The 27,014-nt window shown below is 41.5% G+C and overlaps 1 protein-coding gene and 1 long non-coding RNA gene across 5 annotated transcripts; one reads left to right on the plus strand and one right to left on the minus strand.

The window, feature by feature from the left end:
• The first annotated feature begins 7,670 nt into the window (after positions 1-7,670).
• On the plus strand, positions 7,671-20,442 carry LOC142656491 (uncharacterized). 4 transcript variants are annotated; one of them, XR_012849696.1, is made up of 3 exons: positions 7,671-7,728; positions 15,617-15,741; positions 20,111-20,442. It is a non-coding gene; the product is annotated as an uncharacterized LOC142656491 (long non-coding RNA). The 4 variants fall into 4 exon arrangements; XR_012849693.1 differs by lacking the exon at positions 7,671-7,728 and adding an exon at positions 13,850-13,908; XR_012849695.1 differs by lacking the exon at positions 7,671-7,728 and adding an exon at positions 13,860-13,908 and having other exon boundaries at positions 15,609-15,741.
• Positions 20,047-23,690, minus strand: GRIFIN (galectin-related inter-fiber protein). The gene is made up of 3 exons (XM_075831425.1): positions 23,629-23,690; positions 21,303-21,465; positions 20,047-20,379 (listed from the first exon to the last, which is right to left on the minus strand). The coding sequence occupies exons 1-3, from the start codon at positions 23,664-23,666 to the stop codon at positions 20,218-20,220; spliced, it is 363 nt and encodes a 120-aa protein (XP_075687540.1). The 5' UTR covers positions 23,667-23,690; the 3' UTR covers positions 20,047-20,217.
• Between the last annotated feature and the right edge of the window lie 3,324 nt (positions 23,691-27,014).

Here is a 27,014-nt window from a genome sequence, read left to right on the forward strand (position 1 = left end):
ACACAGGTATAAGATGCTGAACAGAACTTTACTCCAGCAGAGGCACAATCTTCATCGTTACAATATTTGGTACATAATCTTGACTGTTTCACTAATAAATAGGCTCTAGACTTGGCGGTTTCTGATATAACGGGTGAGAACGGGATATGGTGTTGGCTAATGGTTCAGTCTCAAGTTAAACTTGTGGTGCAGGGGATCATTGTTCTCATATGACATGATGAGCTGGTGGTACGCCATTCAGCCTAGCAATACGAAGTCTTTTTGGTGGATCAGTCACTTGGTAGCTTGCGCTCTACCTGGCAATCTCAACTGGCAGCTCTAGCCCTGCCCGGCTATACAATCTGGCAGCTCTCGCCCTGCCCGGCTATACAATCTGGCAGTTCTCACCCTTCCCGGCTATACAATCTGGCAGCTCTCGCCCTGCCCAGCTATACAACAGCGGCTTACCCCCTGCCCGGCTATACAACAGCGGCTCACGCCCTGCCCGGCTATACAACAGCGGCTCACGCCATTATTTTTAAAGACTAGGCTCCTCCCAATTTTCTTAAAGGGTCCGCATGCCACTACTGACCTCTGACGCTAATGAGCCTTCAAAGAGTCTATACAAAACATATAGTGCTCTATGGAAAATAACCTTTTCTCCTAATACAAATGCAGTTGCATTACATAACATAACATTAGGCGCTTAACATATATACGTAAGTGCGTTCGGGGCACACCCCGCAATTACTTACATGGGGATATAGCCAATACATCTATAGAGGTTTCAGGTTGTCAGTCTACAGGTCCAGATAGGCAATCATTATATTTTCTTCTTTTTGAGAAGGGCAGATGTGACTATTAGGCCTCATGCACATGGTCATCTTACCGCTCAGTAAAGCTCCAAGTTGTACAGAGCTGTAATACATCACCTATAGAAGTTTATGGGCCATATTGTACCTCTATATGCCTCCAATTTCCTACGGAACATAATGAAAAAAAATAGGGGCGTGCTCTCTCAGATGCCGTATTGCAGAGGTATAGACATCCCAAAATTATCTGGTACTTTCAGTTGGGCACATCATTTCTTGATAAAACGGCAGTATGGGCCAAATGTAGATATTATTGTTGACTTGTGCCAAGTTTGGTCTTGGATATTTACTTTGGTCTGGAATAACTGGATGTTTTTTTAAACTTGGCATTAGAACTATGGCATAGATTCCATTCAAAAGCTCTCTACACATATGAGATACCATCCACCTGTACAATCCGCGGTAGAACAGGAACAAAACTTTAGGAGTTTCATCTAACTCAATGAATACAAAGAATCCCGTTGATTATAGGACATCAGAAAACATTCATTCATATGGAAATGTATTTTACAAATCTGATTAGAAAGGCAAGGGGTTTAGTCATCTTTACACTCTTGTATATAAAGAGGTTATCAAAACTTATTTTAAAATACCCTAAAAGGGAAGTCTCAGTTAATAAATGGGGGGGTCCCCAATCAGACAGAGGGGAGAGCGGCTACAAAGAGAGTCTCTGGCTGTGGAGGACTTGGCATGTCCATGAATTACATGGACAGAGCATTGAGTCCAATAGGAACCATGTAATACGTCATTTCACCTGTGGTGACGCTGCAGGAGGACTGAACACACTCTCGGGGTCCTCCACAAACTACAGATGCTCCTCAGGGGTCCCAGCATCAGGACACTCTGTTATCCGCTTATCGTTGGGGACCCTTCTAACAAAAAGGGATTGTCCAAAATGTATAACCGCATTAAGGTCCTAAAAACTCAACGTAGCAAAGCAACTTGTGTAAAATTAGTGTCCTCCCTGCAATTGAGTTGAATGTGACCACAAACGTTGAGCCCACTGTGATCTACATTACCAGCCACCAACTATTTGGTATCTTATAAAACAATCAGTGATAGAGACTTTCTGTGATAACTTTGTCTTCTACAAAGGAGACCATCCGGTGGAACAGTGATGTTAAGCGAGAGTTGTAGAGGTCACATTGGTCAGTCATAGTTATGATACATTTACTTCTTTGGAACTAAATTACTGCATCCAGTGTGTCCTTTCTAGTATGTCACCTCGATTGTACTTCTGATTGTGGAAAGTAACACATTGATCCAAATTGGACTGAGGTTTCAGGGTCGCTATGGATAATAATTTAATAATTAAAGGCTATGTAAACCTTTAAAATACTTGTTTATTTTTTAATAAAAATGTCTATCAGTGATTTTTGAGATACAGCTGCTTTGTATCCTGTATACAGAGCAGCTGTACCGTGCGCTGAGAACTGAACCTGTCAGATCGGCGGGACTGACGGGTTCAGTGACAGCGGGTCCTGCGTCACTGCAGATCGAGCATAACTTAGATGTGATAGATTACAGGTTGATCCTGCGTGTCAGAGACAGGCAGAACCCGCTGTCACTGAACCCGTCAGTCCCGCGGACCTGACGGCTCTAAACTTAGCTAATTATACTTACACACAATATTATATATATCATGCCCCTTTAATGGAAGGATCAATTGTTCTTGTTCCCAAGCCACTAACTATGAGTGGTTTAATAAGAAATGACTGATCCCAATGTCTCCCATGAGAATCTTTCATAAACCGCTTGGTTGGTTAAATACAATTTAATTTTCCAGCCACAAACATAGAAACATTGAAAGATATAACATGCGCTGTTTACTCCAGTATTTTGTTGGACGTATCAATAACAGGATTGTGGTTATGGGAACTCGACCTGCTAAGTGCTCTTAGGACTTTTGAAAAATGGCTTTTTCCATCAATTTAGTGTTATGCGATACAACTCATCGCCCAAATGCACGCATTTCACCGGACGCTTATTGATTTAGGAAAGAGGTAATTTCACTTGACATTACCCTGATTGAAGAATATTGATCGGACAGGAGCATTTGCTCTAGAGGAATAACGCAGTTAAAAATGAATTTAGTGAATAGCTTATACAATACTCCAATTAAGATCAAAATCTACTGTTATTGGATATAATCACTGATATGAATTAGAGATGTAGATGTTGGTATCACAATACAATGTAATCGGGTTAATGTGGAACTCCTCGAAGTAATTTTCCGGATTTTGTCGTCTGAAAAATCCACATCGTCTCAATGCATTTTATTGGGATGAGAGATATTCACAAATCGGGTTTTTGGTTAGAGCTAAGGGATCATTCAGATGGTGAAACAGCGCACAGCACACGGACCCATTGATTTCAATGCAGCTATTCACACATGCAGGAGTTTTCATGCAGCGAGAGTCCGTTGCGAGAAACTCACTGCATGTCCTATATTGGTGCGTTTTCACGCACCTAGTCGCCCGTTGAAGTCAATGGGTTCGTGAAAACCACGGACAGCACACTGACGTACATCCGCACGCTGTCCGTGTTTCACGCATCCTTTACATTGAAAAATAAATAAATAAGTGCATGCAAGTGCGTGAAAAACACACGCCACACGCAAAGCACACTGATGCGTAACGCAACGCACACGGACAGATTTACGCACGTTTTTTTACGTGCGTAGATCTGTCACGCTCGTGTGAATGCAGCCTAAGGCTGGTCATACACATTGGATGATTCCATTGTCTGGTCTGGTGAGCAGGTGAGAATACAGTTGTGTAGGGTTTCCATAATGAGAGACAATCATCGTGATCATGAGCCTTCGTTATTTCATTCAATGATCTAAGAGATAAGACAATCCTTCCTGTCCTAATTCCCATGTAGGAGAATAAGAGGTCTCCTCAGTTTCATGGATGTTCAGATATCCCCACCTGTTCTCCACGGGACATCTGCTCAGTCTATCCGTACGACAAACGATTAAACAAATCTATTGAACTTATCACAATATCCCACCTCTCAGTTAAGGTCCTTTTAGACGGCCCGAAACTGGCCGTGAAAATGATCGCCGATCAATGATATAGCTGGTTGATCGGCACTCTTTAGCTCCATTCACAAGGAGCAATCGTCGGTTATGTATGAGGATGAACAATCACCATCGTTGGTCCCTCTGCATTTGCATCATGTCGGCTGCACATCTCCCTGTAGATTAGATGTGCTGCCGACTAGTGACCATATTTTGGTTTGCATAAACGATGCCATCAGCAGACGAATGAGCGTTTGCTCATTCATTGGCTGATTTTTGCCCTATTTACACAGGGCAATAATCGGAAACAACCGTTCATACGAGTGCTCGTTCAACCAATCATTGACCCGTGTAAAAGGGTCTTAATAGAACTCTTAATAAGGAATTACAAACTTCCGACATAAGAGTCAACAGAATCATTGGAACCCAACTACCACTTATATAGCTTCAGATCCCATGGACCAGGGATGTGGGCCATGACATGTCATGGGTGTCAGGGTGGTCCATCTGACCAATGCTTCTATGACCGTGCCATAAAATCCAGACCTGCTTGTGTTCGACTTTATAGATGACCTTTTCCAACCCTCTTCACAGCCCTTCATCTCATGTATTCCAGGTCGAATTTGTGAAAAAGAGGGGAGGCAATGCGGAAGATAATGGACCTTGAAGAGAATGGATGATTAACGTTGCTATGACTCGTGTCTTTTCTTTAATTAATTAATGAGTCAGCCAATGTTGTAAAATATAACTTTAGTTTCTTTTAAAGATAATAGTGCACCAGGGCAGCAATTGTCTTTCCTAATTCTCCATTAAAAGACCTGACATTCGACTGTCCACTTAAAGATGACCTTTCACCTCTCCTGACATCTCTATTTTAGTAAATACTTGTATTTCCCATGAAATAACAATGCTTGAATATATTTTCTTATAACTCTGCATTGTGCCATTCCTCTGTTATTCCTCCTAGAAATTTGTGAATAAACTGACAACTGGGTGTTACCATTCCCCTTGTCAAAGGGGCGTGTCCCTACATTCTCACTCTGTCAGCATTGATTGGACATTGTCAGACTGTATAGGGACACACCCCCAACTGATAACACCCAGTTGTCATTTTACTCATACATTTCTAGGAGGAATAACAGAGGAATGGCACAATGTAGAGTTCTAAGAAAGGTTGTTTTCATAATTTTTATTTCATGGGGAATACAATTATTTACTAAAATGGACATGTCAGGAAAGGAGTCACGTCCTCTAGTGGACCATCAACTGCATGTTGCTAGTGTTTTAAAATATGTCCTAGAATAATTTCAGTTATATAATTCATTCTGTCCTGAATTGTATCCCAGTCTAACAGCTTGTCTTTCTTGTATTATGGCCTGAGTAGTATGTTAATATTAATTCAATGAGGCCATATAATGTTTTCACAATTGGCACATTCCTATTGACCATTTAGTAAATTTTATGTCTGATCACTATTGTCTGATTAAGGGAGTCCTGCACAGTTTCCATCCATCCCATATCAGAGTGGATGGGTCCAATCAAGGTTGTGCCCCCTATCTTTAAAGACGCCATTGCAGATGCCTCCATAATATGTACCTTGCACCAGATTGTGAAATTCAGCTCAGCCAATGAAAATATAGGAATCCAGTATATCTGACTAGCAAGGGTTACGCTCGGTTATTTCTCATGCTTTTACTAGAGTGAGAATGTCCGCAGGAACAAAACATACTAGAACTGCGAACCCCCATTCCCTGTGTACCCATTGGAACAGACGTTGGAAAAATTACTGAGACTTATTATTATTATTTGCAAATTGATACAAAATGGATTGTCATAGCCTAGTGTGAATATTGGCATATGGGCAGATTGTAAAGACCCTATCAATTTTGGCCGGTGCAGCGAGCGCCGATCAACGAGACATCGTTGATCGGCGCTCGCTTGCTCCTGTCACACGGAGCTATGGATGGGGACGGGCGGTCGTTACTCCGGTCGCTCGTCCCCATCCATTATTATCATGTCAGCAGCGCATCTCCCTGTTTACACAGAGGGACGTGCTGCTGACAGCGATAATATTGAACTTTTTTTAAACGGTACGATCAGCAGATGATCGAGTGTTTGCTCGTGCATCAGCTGATCGCTGCTCTGTTTACACAGGGCAATTATCGGGAACGAGCGTTCTATGAATGATCGTTTGCCCGATAATTGGCCAGTGTAAAACCCCCTTAAGAGTTCTCTCATCTGTATATGTAAATATTCCTGCATAACATTAGCTAATAACCATCTGACATCCCTTTAAATGTTTCTGGAGTAGTTTTGATATTTACTCTTTATTACCCTTGGCTCTAAATATGTTCAGTCTCAAGACATACAAGGTCGCTCCATCCGTTGGTATTTTTAGAATATTTGTCTCTAGTAGAAAAATGACATTCCCGGCTGTCTGCTCTAAATTTAGGTGGGAGAGGTGCTGCTCCTATCGTACAATTTCCTGAGCATCTGTGTTAGTGGAGCCGTAGGGTTGTTCCTGGTTGGATATCGTGCCTCGGAAGGTGCACCAGGCTGTCCGGCTGTTAGGACACAGGACATAACTGCTTCTGTTATCAATGATCTTTCCTTTGAAACACTAAGGAGCATTTATAGAGAAGAATCCCCCGTGGTGATTCGCTAATTTCCATTTTTTCAGCCTTGTGCTCTTTTTATGTTTGTATATCCACCATCAAACTCTACTGCAGTTGTTAATAAATGTGATGCAAAAATGCAAGTACACAATATATTGTATGATGATATCTAGTGCAAGTGACAATATTACATTTCAAGGATGTCCATCTTTTAACCTCATATTATTTGTAAGTCCATCATTATGTGCTAATTAATATCTTTATAATGGAAAGAACTCTGTTTTCTTGGATACAGAGTTTCAAATCCATTTCATAGACTTATTGTGAAGTAATACAATTTGTGCTACCTGAAGCCACCACAAGGGGAGCTTAGGAGTTTACTGAATACTGTCTTATTATTGAGTTTAATGAATATGTAGTAAGCTCCATAGCTCCCTCCAGTGGTGAATGCAGGCAACCAGAATTTTATTATTTATAGTATGAAGGCGCCCAGTGTTGCAGGGAACTACAGGGAATTTGATTTATTATATCATCACACCAACCCAAAAAAATTGTGATTTTAATAATAAAGTATATCAATGCAGATTTACCTTAGTCTCACCAGAGGTGAATTTGCCTATCAACATTGTGTAGCATGCAATTGAAGCAACAGTTTCACCTTAGGTTGCCCAAATGACACCTACAGTGTCAAATAAATGAAACTGCTATGGACCTAAACTATTTATTTTGTGCCATGATTAAGTTGGTCAGGGCCAGTCTAAGGCACTAAGAGACTATGGAACCCCCTCAAGGAGGTTTTGGTCCTAAAATTCGCAGGTCATATAGTCCTCAGAAAAGTCTCCACCTGGTAGCAGATGACATGACTGAACATTTAGTCAGGAATGTAGCTGTACCAGGGACCAGAATACAAGCAAAATCTGGATGCAGGTATCAAAGTCATAGCCAGAAGATGGATTGGAGTTGGAGAACACCAGAACAAGCCAAGAGACATAACCAGATAGACAACCAGATTGCGATGCCAGAAACACATAATAAACCAGAAGTAAGAGGCACAAAATGGCGCAGATGTCAGAACAGTAAAGCCAAAGTACCATAGGAATAGTTTTATCTTGCCGTCCTATGACATCATCATTCCGGCATCCCTGGTGGGCCCTGGATCTGACACAATATGATGAGCCATGATCCAGAAGAAGACAACATCATTTGGAGATGACTGTGGAACTAATCCCTTGTCACTAGGGTATGTATCTTATGGGATGATTCCAAAGATTATTAGACCTTAATGATGATATGTTCTATGTGCACAATGATAACAACAACGATTATGATGCAATTAATAGTGGACATGTGCACATGTTCTGCATAGTTGGAGGGTGGACCTCAAGATCATCTCCTCTGGTGGGACCAAGGGTCTCCAGCCAGACAATGCCAGTAGCCATCACAATATTGTTTGACTTGTACTGAGATGAGGGGCAATACTATAGTTAGAGCAAAACGATGTGAATGACATCACCCGATGACGTCATCAAGTGGTACTGGTTGCTTTGAACACAGCTGCAGTGGCCACATCTGGAACCAGAAGAAGTGAGAGGAGAGCAGCACAAATAAACCAAACCATCCACTTCTACAGAGCAGATGAAAGAACTATCTTCATCTCAGTACCTTCTAACATGGCCTCCTGCTACAGATGAGTAAAATACATCAGTGGACATACACTCTTATGTTGCTACATTATTACGTTTCCATTTAGAGTTATTTCTTCATTAGTTTTGAAATACAACTCCCATTATGCTCCAACAGCAAGTTGCGTTCTGTTTCCACTCAGTGATGCTCGTCACATAGATCTTATATAATGAATAGAAAGACTGTCGCTCATTCGGTCACCCACGCTAATACTCCGACTGATAAAACTGCAACTTAATTATGTGTTTCCTCCAAACACAACATTAATGAACCAGATGGTTCTATCACATTTTTAGTTCAGGTTATTATTAAGCAGAGAAAAATAAATGGTTCCTTATATACAGTTTATTTTGCTTAAGGATTTGAGGGGGAATTCACTTTAACCCCTTCCTGACCACCCCACGTAAATTAATGGGCTGCGGCTGGTCCTTGTGCCTGCAGCCCGTTAATTTACGTGTTCTCTAAAGGAGCGCACAGTGATGCTCCGATGCCCGGCATCTCTCAGTACTGGCTGCTACTAGCAGCCTCAGTACTGAGGGAAGATATCGCATCGGATCACAGCGGTGGTCCCCACCAATTAACCCCTTAAATGAAGCGGTCAATAGCGACCGCCGCATCTAAGGGGTTACAACACCATCGGCATCCCCGCAATGCGATCGTGGGGTGTCGATGATTTCTTTGGCAATAACAATGGTCTCCGGGTCTGCCATCTACGGAAGTAGATTAGGCCCAGCCAGAGGCAGGACCTAATATGCTGCCCGTCAGTGTGAAACTGACAGGAGTAATACCCTGCAATACATAAGTATTGCAGGGTATTTTTACCAACGATCAAACAGTTGGACCTTCAAGTCCCTAGTGGGACTAAAAAAAAAGATAAATAAAATAAAATAAAAAAATGTACAAAAATAAAAAAGTAATCGTTTCAAGTAATAAAATTAAAAATCGCCCTTTTTCTCTTATCAAGAAAAACTATACATAATTGGTATCGCTGCGTCTCTAAGGGCCTGAACTATTATGTTATTTATCCCGCTCGGTAAACACTATAAAAAATAAAAATAAAAAAACAATACCAGAATCGCTTTTTTTTAGGCACTTTACCTCACAAAAAATTTAATAAAAAGGGATCAAAAAGTGGTATATAGCCCAAAATGGTACAAATAAAAACTACAGTTTGTTCCGCCAAAAACAAGCCCTCACACAACTTTCTGGATGGAAATATAAAAAAGCTATAGCTCTTAAAATATGGCAACACAAAAATAAATGAATTTTTTAACAAGTGATTTTATTGGGCAAACACCGAAAAATCTAATGCCGTAATCGCATCGACCCGCAGAATAAATTAAATATGTCTATTATAGCGCACAGTGAATGCTGTAAAAAAATAAAAATAAAAAAACATTAGCAGATTTGCTGTTTTTTTGGTCCCCATGCGTCTCAAAAAAACAGAATAAAAAGTCATCAAGATCAAACAACTTGCATGTACCCCAAAGTGGTACCGATAAAAACTTCAGATTGTCCCGCAAAAATAAAAAGGCCATACACTGCTCCATCACAAAAAAATAAAAATAATGTTCTGGCTCTCAGAATATGGTGACACAAAATGTGCAGAGTGTTCCAAAAGGGGGATAAAATTGGTCGCCATTTATGAGCGCGACACTGACCACACATTTTTGAATTATTTATTTATCCCATTATTATACCCTCTTATTATACCCTGATGCACTCCGCCCAGCTTACATATACCCTGATGTACTCCGTCCAGCTTACATATACCCTGATGTACTCCACCCAGCTTACATATACCCTGATGTACTCCGCACAGCTTACATATACCCTGATGTACTCCACCCAGCTTACATATACCCTGATGTACTCCGCACAGCTTACATATACCCTGATGTACTCCGCACAGCTTACATATACCCTGATGTACTCCGCACAGCTTACATATACCCTGATGTACTCCGCACAGATTACATATACCCTCATGTACTCCGCACAGCTTACATATACCCTGATGTACTCCGCACAGCTTACATATACCCTGATGTACTCCGCACAGATTACATATACCCTGATGTACTCCGTCCAGCTTACATATACCCTGATGTATTCCTCCCAGCTTACATATACCCTGATATACTCCGCACAGTTTACATATACCCTGATGTGTTCCGCACAGTTTACATATGCCCTGATGTACTCCGCCCAGTTTACATATAACCTGATGTACTCCACCCAGCTTACATATACCCTGATGTGCTCCACACAGTTTACATATGCCCTGATGTACCCCGCCCAGTTTACATCTACCCTGATGTACCCCGTCCAGCTTACATATACCCTGATGTACCCCGCACAGTTTAAATATAACCTGATGTACTCCACCCAGCTTACATATAACCTGATGTACTCCACCCAGCTTACATATACCCTGATGTACTCCGCACAGCTTACATATAGCCTGGTGTACTCCGCACAGCTTACATATACCCTGATGTAGTCCGCACAGTTTACATATACCCTGATGTACTCCGCACAACTTACATATACTCTGATGTACTCCGCACAGCAGCTTACATATACCCTGGTGTACTCCGCACAGCTTACATATACCCTTGTGTACTCCGCACAGCTTACATATACCCTGGTGTACTCCGCACAGCTTACATATACCCTGGTGTACTCCGCACAGCTTACATATACCCTGGTGTACTCCGCACAGCTTACATATACCCTGGTGTACTACGCACAACTTACATAAGGCCCCACATAATAAACTGAAATACGAGTAAAACTCCAAACAGAACTATTACAAAAGCAAAATCCGCGCTCCAAAAGCCAAATAGCGCTCCCTCTCTTCTGAGCCCTACAGTGTGCCCAAATAGCAGTTTACGTCCACATATATGGCATCGCCATACCCGAGAGAACCCGCTTAACAGTTTATGAGATATTTGTCTTCAGTGGCACAAACTGGGCACAACATATTGGGCACTAAAATCGCATATCAGTGGAAAATCCACTGCGCATTATTTTCTAGTAAATTAGGATTTTGTCAAAATGCTCACTACACCCCTTAATAAATGCCTTGAGGGGTATAGTTTTCAAAATGGGGGGGTCACTTCTTGGGAGTTTGTTTTACTATTTGACTTCAGAGCCTTGCAATTGGGGACCAATGCTGTGAAAAATCACCAAATTAGACTTCAAATGCGCATTTTGCTCTTCACTCCTGAGCCCTGTCATATGTCCGGGTAAATGATAAATGCCTTGAGGGGTGTCGTTTCCAAAATAGGGTCACTTCTCTTGGTTTTATACTGTACTCTGGTACTTCAGGGGCTTTGCAAAAAACCAATCCAGCAAAATCTGCGCTCCTAAAGCCAAATGGCGCTCCTTCTCTTCTGAGCTTGGCCGTTTGTCCAAACAGCAGTTTAGGGCCGCACATGGGGTATTGCCGTACTTGCGAGAAATTGAGTAACAAATTGTCTGGTGTTTTTTTTCTCCTATTACCCTTGTAAAAATAAAAAATGGTGAGCCAAAACAACAAAATTTTGGAAGAAAAAAGAGAATTTTTTATTTTCACTGCCTAATTCTATTAAAATCTATAAAACACCTGTGGGGTCAAAATGTTCACTACCTTGGTGAAGTTTCCAAAACAGAGTCACTTCTCAACGGTTTCTACTGTACTGGCACCTCGGGAGCTCCGCAAAAGCGACATGGCACCTGAAAACCAATCCAGCTAAATCGGCATGCCAGACAGCGCTCCTGCCGTTCTGAGCCCTGCCGTGTGTCAAAACAGCAGGTTATGACCACATATGGGGTATTATCGTACTCGGAAGAAGTTCCTTTACAAATGTTGGGATTCTTTTTCTCTTTTAACCCTTGTGAAAATGAATAGTGGGGGAAAATTTATATTTTTATTTTCATGGCCGAGTTCCAATACATTTTGCAAATAAACTGTGGGGTTTAAATTTTCACTATACTCCTAGTTAGATTCCTTGAGGATGTAGTTTCCCCTAATGGTGTCTCTTTTGGGGGTTTCCACTGTTTTGCTTTGCAAATTTGACATATCGCCCAAAAACCATTCTAGCAAAATTTGAGCTCCAAAAGCCAAATGGCGCTCCTTCCCATGCGGTGTGTCGAAAAAACAGTTTATGACCACATATGAGTTATTATCGTACTCGGAAGAAAGTGCTTTACAAATATTCGTTTTTTTTTTCTACTTTATTCTTTGCCAAAATTAAAAAATCTGAGCTAAAACTAAAATTTCACTTTTACGGCCTAAATCCAAGAAATCCAAGAAATTAACCACTGTGTGGTTAAAATGCTCACTGTACCCTTAGATTAATTCCTTGGGGAGTGTAATTTCTAAAAAGGTGTCTTTTTGGGGGTGTTACCTTTGTTTTGATACCACAAGATTCTAATAAAAAGGAGGTCCCAAAATCCACTAGGTGCTCCTTTGTTTCTGAGGACTGTGATTCCGTATTTTAGCACACTAGGGCCACAAGTGGGATATTTCTAAAAACTGCAGAATCTGAGTGGTGTTTCTCTTGTAATGTAATTTCTTAAAAAAAAATAAATAAATCTTACATTTCAGCTCAACTTTGCTTTCATTTCTGTTAAACGCCTAAAGGGTTAGGAAACTTTCTAAATGTTGTTTTCAATACCTTGAGGGGTGTAGTTTTAAAATGAGGTGTTTTATGGGGGTTTCTAATATATAGACACCTTAAAGTCACTTCAGAACTGAACTGGTCCCGAAAAACAAGGCTTTTGAAATTTTCTTAAAAACTTGAGAAATTGCTGCTAAAGTTCTAAGCCTTATAATGTCCTAGAAAAATAAAAGAATGTTAAAAAAAAAATCGATGCCAACACAAAGTAGACATGTGGGGGATGTTAACTAGTAACTATTTTGTGTGGTATTACTATCTGTTTTACAAGCAGATACATTCAGATTTAGAAAAATGCTAATTTCTACAAATTTTCTGATGTAGTTTAGTTGTTTCTCACAAATAAATACTGCATGTATCGGCCAAATTTTACTACTAATACAAAATACAATGTGTCACAAGAAAACATTTTCAGAATTGCTTCAAAAAATATGTCAGATTTTAAGAAATTGGCCTGATCCTTAAATCCAAAAATGGCTGTGCCCTGAAAGGGTTAAAGGAATTTAATGAGATTAGGAGAACATAGCGGCTTTCTGTTATGACTCTCAGCAGAGAAGTGGATCCTTATGCCACAATCGGCTTGACTCTAGCTAAAGTCAGCTGGGGAGTTTAAGATATCTCCCCATTCTTCAACTTAGAACCCCCAAAGGTCTTTCCTGGTCGAATTCACAGGTTATGGTCCCCCGAGTAGTCACTAATTGGCATTGCTGAAGGAACATCTTGAGCAGGTGCAGGAGCGGAGTCTGAACGAAGCCAGAGGTTGATACCGGGGAAGCAGACAATGATGCCACAAGCCAGCCAAGAAGACGAAGAACTACCAGCCAAAAGGGGCGAGGCGATGACGCTATCCAGAGACAAGGCTAAGGTCAGGATTAGGGTCGAGACTTGGGGCTAACAAGATTGTGGTAAGGAAAGTACCCAGGCAGTGGTTCCATTCAAAATGTCCCTTTAAATCTGCCGCCGGGTGTGACGTCATCAGAGTGGGCTGGCTGTCATGGAGATTAGAATGGCTGGCGGCGGTGAGCAGGAAGCCAACGGCTGCAAAAGGCAGAACAACACTGGATTGGGATGTGGTGATTAACACTTTTTTTTTTTCCAGAAACAGCGCTACTCTTTTCCATGGACCATGTCTGGTATTGCAGCTCAGCCCCATTCACTGACTCATCAAATAAATTGTATGGTGTGAAAAGATGCTTAAAGATCATATTATTCCTTCTTCCATTCCTCCCCCAGGGGCCCACACATAGCATGACAATGACTAACCCTGCACCTTCACCCCCTAAAAACCCACCCCTGTCAGGTGCCCACAAAATGTGCTGTACATAATGGGGTACCAGATATAGGATAGGAGATGTGGGACATGGCTCAGGGAACGTAACCATTAAAATGTTATTTTGAATGTGGACCTGGATGGAGTTACCTTGGAGAAAGTTCTTGAGCTTAACACTGTGTGAACACTAACCTAGTGATTGTAATGTTATAGGGGCACTGTTATAGGGGATACTGTGACTGGCACTATAAGGGGAGAATTTGACTGGTGCTGTTATATGGGTACTGTTATGGGGATACTGTGACTGGCACTATAAAAGGAGAATGCAGCTGGTGCTGTTAAAGGGGCACTGTTATGGGGATACTGTGTCTGGCACTATAAAGGGAGAATGTTACTGATGCTGTTGGGGATACTGTGGCTGGCACTATAAAGGGAGAATGTGACTGGTGCTGTTAAAGGTTCACTGTTATGGGGATACTGTAGCTGGCACTGTAAAGGGAGAATGTGACTGGTGCTGTTATAAGAGTACTTTGGCTTGTACAGTTATAGGGGCAACATTACAAGGTCACTCTGGCTGACACTGTAAAAGCAAAATGTGACTGGTTCCGTTATAGGCGCACTGTTATGGGGACACTGTGGCTGTCACTATAGAAAATAAATGTAACTGGGTCTGTTATATGGGCACTTATGGGGACACTGTGGTTGCTACTATGAAGAGTTAATGTAACTGGGTTTTATAGGGGCACTGTTATGGGGACACTGTGGTTGTTACTATGACGAGCAAATATAACTGCGTCTTATAGGGGCACTGTTATGGGGACACGGTGGTTGTTACTATGAAGAGTAAATGTAACTGGGTTTTATAGGGGCACTGTTATGGGGACACTGTGGTTGTTACTATGAAGAGTAAATGTAACTGGGTCTTATAGGGGCACTGTTATGGGGACACTGTGGTTGTTACTATGAAGAGTAAATGTAACTGGGTTTTATAGGGGCACTGTTATGGGGACACTGTGGTTGTTACTATGAAGAGCAAATATAACTGGGTCTTATAGGGGCACTGTTATGGGGACACTGTGGTTGTTACTATGAAGAGTAAATGTAACTGGGTTTTATAGGGGCACTGTTATGGGGACACTGTGGTTGTTACTATGAAGAGTAAATGTAACTGGGTCTTATAGGGGCACAGTTATGGGGACACTGGTTGTTACTATGAAGAGTAACTGTAACTGGGTCTGTTATAGGGGCACTGTTATGGGGACACTGTGGCTGGCAGTGAAAAGGAGAATATGACTGGCTCTGTGATGTGGGCACTGTGGCTGGTGCTATTATAAGGGCACTGTTTGTTTTTCAGTATAACAGCAGCAACGGGTAGGATTATCTAGGGTAGATTTTTCTAGATAGAGTTTTCTTTTTTTAATAATTAGAATTCACATAAAAATGTGAATCTCGGAAAACCTGATTTTTAATATTTCATTTTTTCTTTAAAATAATTGGTAAAAGTTATGTAGTTTCTAGTGAGATGACGCTGAAGGTCATGAATAGGACACGCTTATATCCAGAATGAAAGCTTCACATGTAAGAGAGACAGAGTGGCCACCACCTGCAGCAGTTATCACAAGTAGACATATGGCAGGTAATTAGAATTTTCTAAATATTATCTTTTTTTTTGTTAAGTTTGCATTTAATTTAAAATCTGTCATTTCTTCCTGTCAATCTCCTTCTGAAAACATTTTCTTGGACTAAATATGTGCAAACGGGTAAACCCCTAGATCCACTATTTGGAAATCAAAATCTTGTATACTCTACTGCCACCACCTGGATAAACTGAGAAATGCACATTTAAAATGAAAGGTTAACTAAACTTTCAGAAAACTTCTGACATGTCATAGTGACATGTCAGAAATTTTGATCGGTGGGGGTCCGAGCACTGAGACCCCCACGATCACTAGAATGAAGCTGCAGAAGCGTTCGTGTGAGCGCAGAGCCTCTTGGTTTTTGATCGGCTTTTCTCGGAAAGCCGATGTAACAGTGTATGGACTCAATAGAAAGTTGAGATCTCTCAACCAAGGTGTATATGTCGAATATAGCCTTCCAGAAGGACTGCAACACCGGGCAGGACCACCAAATATGCAGCATCGATCCGGTCCCTACACCGCAATGCCAACAAATGTCAGGGTAAATATTGTGTAAGATCTGAGGGCAGCGGTACCCCCTAGTTAGTATCTTAAAATTATTTTCTTGAGCCATAGGCATTTTGTGAGTCAAAAGAAAAATTCGATCCCAGTCCGCTGTTGACAGGCTAACCTCAAGTTCATGTTCCCAGGCACTAACGTATGCAGGGGGCTGGTCCGCTGAAGCCTTCAAGAGGAGGGCATAATGCGTAGAGATTACTCGGGCAGGTATGGACGATTGAATTGGGATTATTTTTTAATACGGGTAATGACATAGAATTTTTTTGGAAAATCACAAAAATCTTCTAAAAAATACATGTTTAAAGTGCAGCTAAACATTTGACAAACTTCTGACGTGTCAGAAGTTTGGATTGGTGGGGGTCCGAGCACTGAGACCTCCACCAATCGCTAGAACGAAGCAGATGAAGGTCTCGTGTGAGCGTTCAGCTGCTTCGTGTGTGTTCGGCTTTTTCTGGAAATCAATGTATTGGTGTAAAGACAATAGAAAGTCTATGATCCCGTACTCCGATACATCGGCTTTCCGGAAAAAGCCGAACAGACACGAAGCGGCTGAGCGCTCACACGAGCGCTTCAGCTGCTTCGTTCTAGCGATTGGTGGGGGTCGCAGTACTCGGACCCCCACCAATCCAAACTTCTGACATGTCACTATGACATGTCAGAAGTTTGTCAATGTTTAGCTGCACTTTAACATATATGGATGACGCATTTCCTTTAAATCCCGGGCTGAGCTTTTAAACGGATCCCTAAACTTCTATTGTACCCACTGCATCACTTTATATAGATCCTCCTATAAATGTTTTTTATTAAAGGGATCTGTCTGGTAAGATCCAGTGGCGGACATACCATACCACACTGTCTATTAGATTGCATGTAAAGGACTGAGTTAATGAACTTCATAGCTCACAATTACTGGTGGATTGGCCCATATATTGCTCTTACACAGGGGCCCGCTACTGTTTGTGTACATCCCTGGAGACACCGAAACACAATACCAAAAAAATTATGTTGGATTGGGGCTGGTCTCCTTATACCACTTAACCACAAGTCACACTAGCAGGGAGGGGTCCAGGAGGTAGAGATCTGGCCCTCTCTATGCAGGCTCCTTGTACTGAAGGACTAATTTAGTTGTCCCTTCTCCTGACCGTGATGTGCAGGTAAAAACATTTAGTGAGCAGGGTTATTATTTATTTCAGATAAAGAAATGTACTAGTGACTACATGCTCTCATTCACTGCCAGCAATCGAGATCTTGAAAAATGTCAGGACTTGAAACTAAAAGGTTTATTTGAAAGTATCATATTTTTTATAATACAGTCCCATACGAGGCACTCCGCTCTATTAAGTTAGAATACCATTATATAGGATTTGGACTGTTGGGACCACAGGCGATCAGTTATAATTTAAGGTGGAATCAACAGCAAGTGCTCAATATCCCTACAGCACCACCACAGGAGAAATGAAGTATTACACAGTGGCCATTGAAATCAATGAGCTGTTTATGTAATGCTTCGAGAATGAGAGACCCTCCTCCCCTCTGGCTAATAGATAAAGGTCTGGAAAGCGGTTTCCTCCCTCTGTATTAACGCAGAATTTAATAGAGTATTTGAAAAAACTTTCCCTAACCCCCTTTAAATAGGAATTCTATGGACTCCAATTTTTTGGCAGCCTATTAGTGGTAGGGCAAGAGTGACCTATTCTTCTTATCCATTCATACCAATTAACATTGAGGTACAATGAGCTCGGCTGGAGCCTCTTTGAAAATTCTCATATCCCCTTAGACAGGTAATTTTCCTATGGAAATATATTTTTCTGCTCTCATGAAATAAGAATTCAATTCAATTCAACTTTCTAATGTGATGACGAATCATTGCGAGACTGCAGTCTACATTGTGCTCGGGTTAATTCTTTGATTTGCATTCGAGAAATTATTGTCACCGAAACCTAAAGCGTCTCACTTAAGACGTTTCATCCATCCGGGATGGGATCCGTGGGGATAGAGAATACAGCTCCGCTCCTAGGCATCAGGTATATTCATAGTGAGAAACCTTTCTAGTCAAATACAGAATAATGAAAGTAATGGAAATGTTACAAGACAAATGTCACGAAACGCGTTGCCGGGAAGAAAGTTCAGGATCGGAGAATCTGAGTCACACAATGTTCTTTGTCGCTGACTCTTTATGCATTCTTCTCCTTTATATCCTAAACTTTGCTGTGTTGGATTGATATGTATCCGTCTCTGAACAGTGATTGTTTTGAGAAATTTGCATTTTATGAATGAGACGAAAGGAAACGGTTAAAATGAAAAGATTCAATTCTGTCTGGGATTGAAAATGTCAATTTTCGTTTAATCTGCAAGAGTCTCAGAGCAGAGATAAATGATATTGCCAGTAAAGCTATGCACCCTACCCAAAAGATTTCTCATATAGGGAACTGAGTTTTAGAGTTTATTTAAAGGGGTTGTATAGAATTAGAAAAAAAATGGCTGCTTTATGCTAGAAACTTATCCACAACCGTCCACAGGTTGGGTCTGGTATTGCAGCTCACCTCAATTGAAGAGAATGGGGCTGAGCTGCAGTACTCCACACAACCTGTGGACAGGTATGGCGCTGTTTCTGGAAGACGACAGCCTCGTTTTTCTAATTCTGTATGATAACTTTAATCCCATGTTATAAAAGGTTCTCTGTATCAGACAATACCATTAAATTATTCCTATTAAAGGAGTTGTCTGGGAGTGAAAATAATGAGTAATTGAAGGGGTTGTCCTATTGGACAATCCTTTTTTGTTATAACATTCCCCTGATGTTAAGCAGATGCTGTGGGCCTTAGAGGTCAACTGTAGCCTGTGGTTGATCCGGTAGCAAGTCTTCAATTCCCCTGCAGCGCCACCACAGGGGCAAGGAAGTATTACATAGTTCCCATTGAAATCGATAGGGCTGTCCATGTAATGTATGGCTATGTCGGGTCCTCCAAAAAGAAAGAAGGTTTTTGTAGCCGTCTTTTGCTCTGCCTAATAGATGAAGTCCCTGAACAGAGGACCCCCGCCATAAACTTTAGGGTATTTTAAACAAAAAAAAGTGGTAACCCAATTGGAACCCTATTATTATTAAGTATTTACCACAAGCCATGACAGCACTGCTATCCCCAAAAGCACCTTTATCCTAGGGAACACACACAAAATGCAAATGTTTTGTTCAAAGTGGACAGCCCCTTTAACTGCACTTAACTTGGATGCACTGATTCTGTTCACAGGGGTAATATTTTGGATACTCAGATGGTGAACGGTGAACTATTGTGAATATCAGACCTTTTTCAACCATCCTCTTAAAGCGTTTCAATCATTACAAAATAAAAAAAATACAATGAGTTATGTGATTAATATTTGATGTAGTGCAGCCAGAAATGTTATGTCTAACCTGCATACTTTGTGTTTTTTACCTTCCCTGCTGGTGTCTGTACATGCACAATTTCTCTCTCCATGTTTGCTGTGTGGGCGGGTACTTTCTGGTGTGATGTCAGAGCTGTGCTGTGTGCTCTAAGCCAATCAGATATCTCACTCAGCTGCCCCGCCCCATACCCATCATGCTGTTTCACTGAAACACAAGTGAGAAGCTGCAGCTGCATCTCCCTCCTCACCCTCCTCCCAGTCTTCTATTTACTGGTGTCCACTAGAGGGGTTTCTAGTGGGGAGTTTATGATTTACACTAAATCATTGACCATTCTTTCATAATGATCATTCGGACGCCCAACTTTTCATAAACAATGACAACTGTTACTTTACTAATATTTGCATTTGTTTGTATCAAATGTACAGATATTCATGAAAGATCTTCAGTTTCATCATCGTCATCATCATCATCATCATCATCACTATACTAGAGCCATATGTGGGAAGTGTTCCGGCCTGGTCACCACCTACTCTTACATCTCTCGTCTTGAGATCTCAACAGAGGAAATATTGATGTCATTGAGGATCTGCACTTTGGTTATTGCAGTAAATTGCTTCATGCGGTGTCGGTACTGGATGACCTTGCTGTCGTCTACAAAAACCTGGAAATTCTCTCTGTCTGAGTATATTTCAATCTAAAAAGAATAGATAGAAATAAATGTAGTGAGTAATAGAAATATATAGTTCTTAGCATACACTCATACACAAAAAGGGCGCACGTACCCTAGTGGCAGACCATGTAGCTGCAACGGGGTCTCTAAAAATGGAAGGGCCAGGTTGATCGTATCCCCCCCTGCATTGTTAGCAAGTTAAGGGGGTGGATATTAGACCCAAGAGTAATGGAAATGGCGCGGATGGGAAACAAACCAGACCCTTCTGTCCTGGGTGACGAAACTTGTCATTATAATCGGAGACCCATTTTAATCTTTACTATGGTGCCCCATTTTTTCTACGCCACTGTATATATACAGACACACACACACACACACACACGCACACACATAAATACGAATACCTATGCACACACAAACACATATATATGTGTGTGCATGTGTGTGCGTGCGTGTGTGCGTGTGTGTGTGCATATTCAGATAGATGCACAATATATGCAAAATTGCATACACACCAGATACAAATAGAGACACGTTTGAGGGCCCATGGCTAGCTGTAGCCTATAACTCTTTAATAAAATACAGGACCTGTCAAGATTTAAGTGCAGGGCCAGACATAAAGACAAAAATGGAGCCAAAATTTGGGGCTCATGTGTATTATGACTATGGTGGGTGTTAAGGGGTCCGTGACCTTTTTTTGCCTGGGAGACCATACAGCTCTCAGTCCAGTCTGATGTATATACGTATTTATGGATATACGGAGACACACACACACATATGGTATCTACACAATGGCCACGCTTATGTTCTCATCCAAGCAACTTTAACTCTGAAGTTGTTATAGGCAGCAGGGAGGAGAGGGATTGTATCCTGCCGGGCAGTGCAACATCGCAACACCGTCAATGCCAATGCAAAAAAACTATAAACCCTCTTTAATAAAGACTTACCAGGAAAGGCTCATTTGCTTCCATGGGAAAAGAATCAGTCCGTTCCTCTTGTCCCCAGTGGCTTGACAAGAATGAATTGCAGATAATGGTGCCCTCAGAAAAACGAGGATTAAAATGGAAAGCAATCTGGTCTCCAGAATCAGTGAGGAAGTTGATTTCAAAGCTGTTGTAAGGAAACACAAGTATAATTCTACGCTGGGAGTACGTGGTATTATTTTGCTTGTATATGACCAATGTATTCTGTATTTTTAAAACCTTCCCTGGGGGGGGGGGGGGGGGGTGATATGGAAGGACCACACTTCCTTCCCACAGTGTCTGTATTGACAGTGCAGCATGGCGTGTGTGTGCGCGCGCGTGTGTGTGTGTGTGTGTGTGTGTGTGTGCGCTTTATGGCAGCTGCAATAAATGTGAGTTAGTGGTCGGAATCGTGTTCGTAGACTAATACAATCTCCAGGAAGTTATGGAGTGCAGCCCCCTCCCCCACAGACCAGGGAGTGGCAGGGTAGCTGCGTACAATTCTTTATCCGTATGTATAGTGTATTGTTAGCCTGTCTTATCTAGGCCTCCAACAGTACATTAGTGCTGTCATTTGTCATTAAATACTTCACCCCTAATTATAATGAGATGACTCTGCTGACCATATCCCAGTCTATACAGCAAAGCTGACAAGTGATCAGTAAATGTCAGCCTGTACTCCAGTGGCTGGTTCTAAAACTGTAAAATGTGGGAATTTATGTTTATATGGATAGCTACATAAAAAAAACACCAAAATATAAAAAAAATAAAACCCCACCAATGTTAATACTGTAAAAGTCTGATTAGAATAATATGTCATTTTCTGATGATACAGTCCCTTTAAAGAATGTAGGCTGAAGCTTCTGAGAAACATGTATGTGTATGTGGCCTTTCCCGCCAATTAAAGGCACTCCACTGCTTCAGTTTTTCATCCTTTTATTCTCATCTGACCAAGACAAAAGAGGAGTGGAGACCACAATGCAATACTGGAATGAATGCGGCCTCAGCAGCTGATTTAGGTGCCCACTTGAATGAGGTCACCTTGAAATGACAAATGGCCACACAGAATTCTATAAAAGTTCTCTAACAATCTCAAATTAAAGTAAAACTTTAATTTTTTTATATCTATGTCCACAGTTTCTGTGCTTAATAATTCCATAATGTATCTTTATAGGGATCAGAACTCCATTTTTATATGTAGAGTTTCAAATTGTCTGCATAGACATAGAGTTGTCCTACCATTAAATATCATATTCAATGTATAATTTATAAAAAAAAGAACAATGTTTTCCATTTACATGCTGTTACAAAAATCATTCAGTGAAGTGCTATGACATTTACTTACATAGTATGGCGCCACCTAGTGTTCAAAGAGTAGCAATGTCCACCTAAAGAGCTGAGAGCTGGTAAACATGCATAATCAGTCAACCTCTCCACAGCCAGGTTTTTAAATAGTGATACTCTTTGCACTGCAGAGCAGCGAATAAAAATAGCCTTCTGCCCTGCTTGTCAGGGAAGGAGGAAAGCCCCTGCAGTAGCATGGCAGTATAGCTGAGGAGACTTCTCTGCTTGTCAGTGAAGGAGCAGCCTCTGCAATAGCATGGCAATATAGCTGAGGAGACTCCTACTTCTCAGCTGCTCAGGGGTGGAGCAGAGCCTCTGCAGTAGCATGGCAGTGTAGCTGAGACTCCTCCTTCTCAGCTTGTCAGGGTAGGAACAGAACTTCTGCAGTAGCATAGTAGTAATTCTGAGGAAACTCTTTCTGCAGGGAACGTGATAAGGGACTATATTATCAGGTCTCAGAGGGGGGAAGGAGACTGATTCTGCTCAGAGCCCCTCCCCCAGCACCACAGATTAGCAGCAGCACCAAGGGGGACACATGGAAGAGGGGTATTTTTTATGCTACAAACACTACAAATTATTCTTTTATACTTTTGGTATGAAAATGATTCATGGGATAACCCCTTTAAATAGTAAAATGATGTCTGCCTGCAGCCACCACTAGGGGAGGAAGCTTGCTGAAGATGGATTTATACAGCTCCCTTGGAATTCAATAACAAACACTTTTTCTGTAAGCTCCCTCTAGTGGAGGCTGTTGGTAGTCAGCATTGTTTCATTCAACTCTGGGTGTGTGAATGGAAGCAGGGGAGTTTAGGCTTTGTATCTGAAAAAATTGAGTTTTAACCTGTTAAAGATATATTATTAAATCAATCAGCACAGATTTTAGAACCTATTTAGATTAGGCACACTTCTGGAAATATGTCAAAATAAATGCAAAGTACGATCAACGTGATACACAAAACGACCTTACTCATTCTCAGTGGAACTTGTCTCTCCCTTTATAATCATACTCCATCCAGGACAGAGACCCTGTGGACAGGAAGCTTCAAACTATGGAGAAAGAAAAGTAACAGAATCAAAACTAAGGAAGATAAAACCATTACAATGTTAAACAATCGTCTTGGAACCTTCCAGTAAAAGTGGTTTTATGGCATTGGTAAAATTTTACTTCTTTCTGTTAGAGATAGCGCCACTCTTGTCCATGGGCTGTATCTAGTATTGCAGTATGCAAGTTAATGGGACACAAGTAGGTAGATTATTGGCACATATCAGGCTATGGGTGCCCTATAATGGCTCTGGCCCTGTATGAGGAATTAGTATGTGTTTGGAGAGGATGGATTGGGAAAGGTGATGATTGAAAAATTCATGTAAACATAGTTGGAACATGCAAAAAGCCGTAAATCAATATATGAAATAAAACTAGTAACTGACTACAAACCAACCCTGTGGAGTCTGATCCTGTAATCATATTGCCTTTTTTTGTCCCCCTACTTCTTTCTCATGTATGTTAGGATGACTGGAGATGCATAGGTCTGCATAGGAGCTGTAGACACAAAACGGTAGGATTTTAGTTGCATTGGAGAACTATTAAAACAATGGTTTCGTAGGCGGATATAGAAAGAAAAGCCTATAAGTTATAACGTTCTTTCTTGCAAACAGGGGAATCTGGAAGTGACTCTTGAAATTCTGGAAATTCATTAAACTTTGGTCCTCAGTTGATATTTTTCTATTTTCGGATTTAATGAATGTAGTGTGAAATTCTTATTAGTACAGCGGGCTTCATCGCAATAGCACAATTCCTTCCTCCGCTGGCCAGTGATATGGTTGATCAGAGAACACAAGGTCTGGAAATGCAGTGCCGGGCCGACGGGGAGTCATTTTTTTTTTCTAATCTGCCACATAGAAATACAGCACCTGTGAACTCCCGGCGCCTCGTGCCCATTCTACTGTCTCAGACGCATTCATGTGTATAAAATCCGCTGTCAGCTCCTGCTCTGGGGCTCTGCGCAGACAAAGACTTTAATTTCCTAACATTTTAACCATGAAAATGTCAGCAATGTGTCACTGCTTTGCAGTTTTTAGGTCTAGGGTCCATTCTCGATGTTCTGGTCTTCATTTGGATGTGGCTTAGTAGCGTCTTTAGCAAGGATGGGTCCCCAAAAACTTTGAGCAAGTCAAATAACATACCCCCCTGCTGTAAGGATAGTATACATCTTTCACCAAACTGTAATTATACAGATATCGGTGATAGGACTGACCCCAGTCACGGTCCAACCAGCCCACTAAAGTACCAGAGGAACTCACAGAATGATGGGACCTTAATACTACATGACCCCAAAGGTCCAATGACAACAAAGTGTATGTGCATATGTTCTGTATAGATGGAAGATGGGCCATTCCAATAATTTCCTCTGTGGGGTCAAGGAACCCCAGTATGACGCTGACTCTAGAGATGTCTGCAGAAGGAATCCCATGGGAGGAGAAACAAGAGAAATCCCATACTTTGAGAGTGTAATGGGCAATGTCAGGCAATGCATGGGAGAAAAGTAGATCCCTTGCCCAGAGGGTAGAAGGAATAAGAGTAAGGGTATGTGCACACGCTAGCTGGCTTTTACGTCTGAAATGACAGACTGTTTTCAGGAGAAAACAGCTGCCTCGTTTCAGACGTAATTGCTCCTCCTCGCATTTTGCGAGGCTTCTCTGACAGCCGTAAATTTTGAGCTGTGCTTCATTGAGTTCAATGAAGAACAGCTCAAATTACGTCTGAAAGAAGTGTCCTGCACTTCTTTTGACGAGGCTGTATTTTTACGCGTCGTCGTTTGACAGCTGTCAAACGACGACGCGTAAATGACAGGTCGTCTGCACTGTACGTCGGCAAACCCATTCAAATGAATGGGCAGATGTTTGCCGACGTATTGTAGCCCTATTTTCAGACGTAAAACAAGGCATAATACGCCTTGTTTACGTCTGAAAATAGGTCGTGTGAACCCAGCCTTAGGCTCATGAGAAACAGGCTGGGTTCACACAACCTATTTTCAGGCGTAAACGAGGCGTATTATGCCTCGTTTTACGCCTGAAAATAGGGCTACAATACGTCGGCAAACATCTGCCCATTCATTTGAATGGGTTTGCCGACGTACTGTGCAGACGACCTGTAATTTACGCGTCGTCGTTTGACAGCTGTCAAACGACGACGCGTAAATGGACTGCCTCGGCAAAGAAGTGCAGGGCACTTCTTTGCCACGTAATTTGAGCTGTTCTTCATTGAACTCAATGAAGCACAGCTCAATATTTACGAGCGTCTCAGACGGCTCGCAAAATGCGAGGAGGAGCATTTACATGTGAAACGAGGCAGCTGTTAACAGTCTGTCTTTTCACACGTAAATGCCTCTCATCGTGTGAACATACCCTTAGAGGAGAGCCCGTGTGGCATTACTGCACCCTGCTAGCAAAGCAGCTTGCTGAATTACCACAGTCAGAGAGCTATAAAATATTTAATAGTATGTATGAAACTGCACTGTGCCCATCTAGCCCTCTGACAACTGGAAACCATCAATAAGATGCTGTTGATGGATCCATCATTTGTATACTTTGTGTGCGTAATGGTTTTCTGCGGTGTAGAGAATTTGAGTCTTATTGACTCATAACCATATTAATATCTGCGGCAGTCTTGTTCATTCACACATCTATACCCAGCTGGTAACGAGCATCGGGTATTCATATGTCAATGAGTTGTGCTACCCTGGTGTTCACCCATGGCATAATCACATTAATATTATGCCACAATAAGATCCATCAGCAGCAACTAAACTGCTTGTTGATAGTTTCCACTTGTATGTTTTCTGAAAACAAGCTAAAAAAGAAGTGAAAATAGCAAAATAGATAATGAAAATATATGGCAAAGATGCTATAGTTTATAATTTCAGATTTCATAGCCATTGCTAATACCAGTGTATGTATGGATGAACGTAGTCACCTTACAGCCCTATAATTATCTAAATTCAGGGTCAGGGTCCAGGTCCGGGTGTGTCAGCCATAATACAGACCCGAATATTCGCAGATACATCGGTTGTCTGTAATGGGCCTAAGGCTTAAAAGTATTTATGTGATGAAAACAAACCTGAAAACTTTTTTCTAACCTTCTTAATAGAAAGTTTGCTGAATCCTGATGGTCACTTACCTTTAATGCCATCTTCACTGACGCTCAGCAGATTTGCAGGGCAGACCGAACCGTAGCCCCTCATATACCATCGGTGCATTAGCCAACCACGTGCTAGAGATTAACATCAACACAATGGAAATTTGCCATGCTGAGATGACAGGCCCATCAGACGTAGGCGATAGGATGCCTATCAC

This window comes from Rhinoderma darwinii, chromosome 6 (assembly GCF_050947455.1).
Source record: "Rhinoderma darwinii isolate aRhiDar2 chromosome 6, aRhiDar2.hap1, whole genome shotgun sequence".
Classification (NCBI taxonomy): Eukaryota; Metazoa; Chordata; class Amphibia; order Anura; family Rhinodermatidae; genus Rhinoderma; species Rhinoderma darwinii.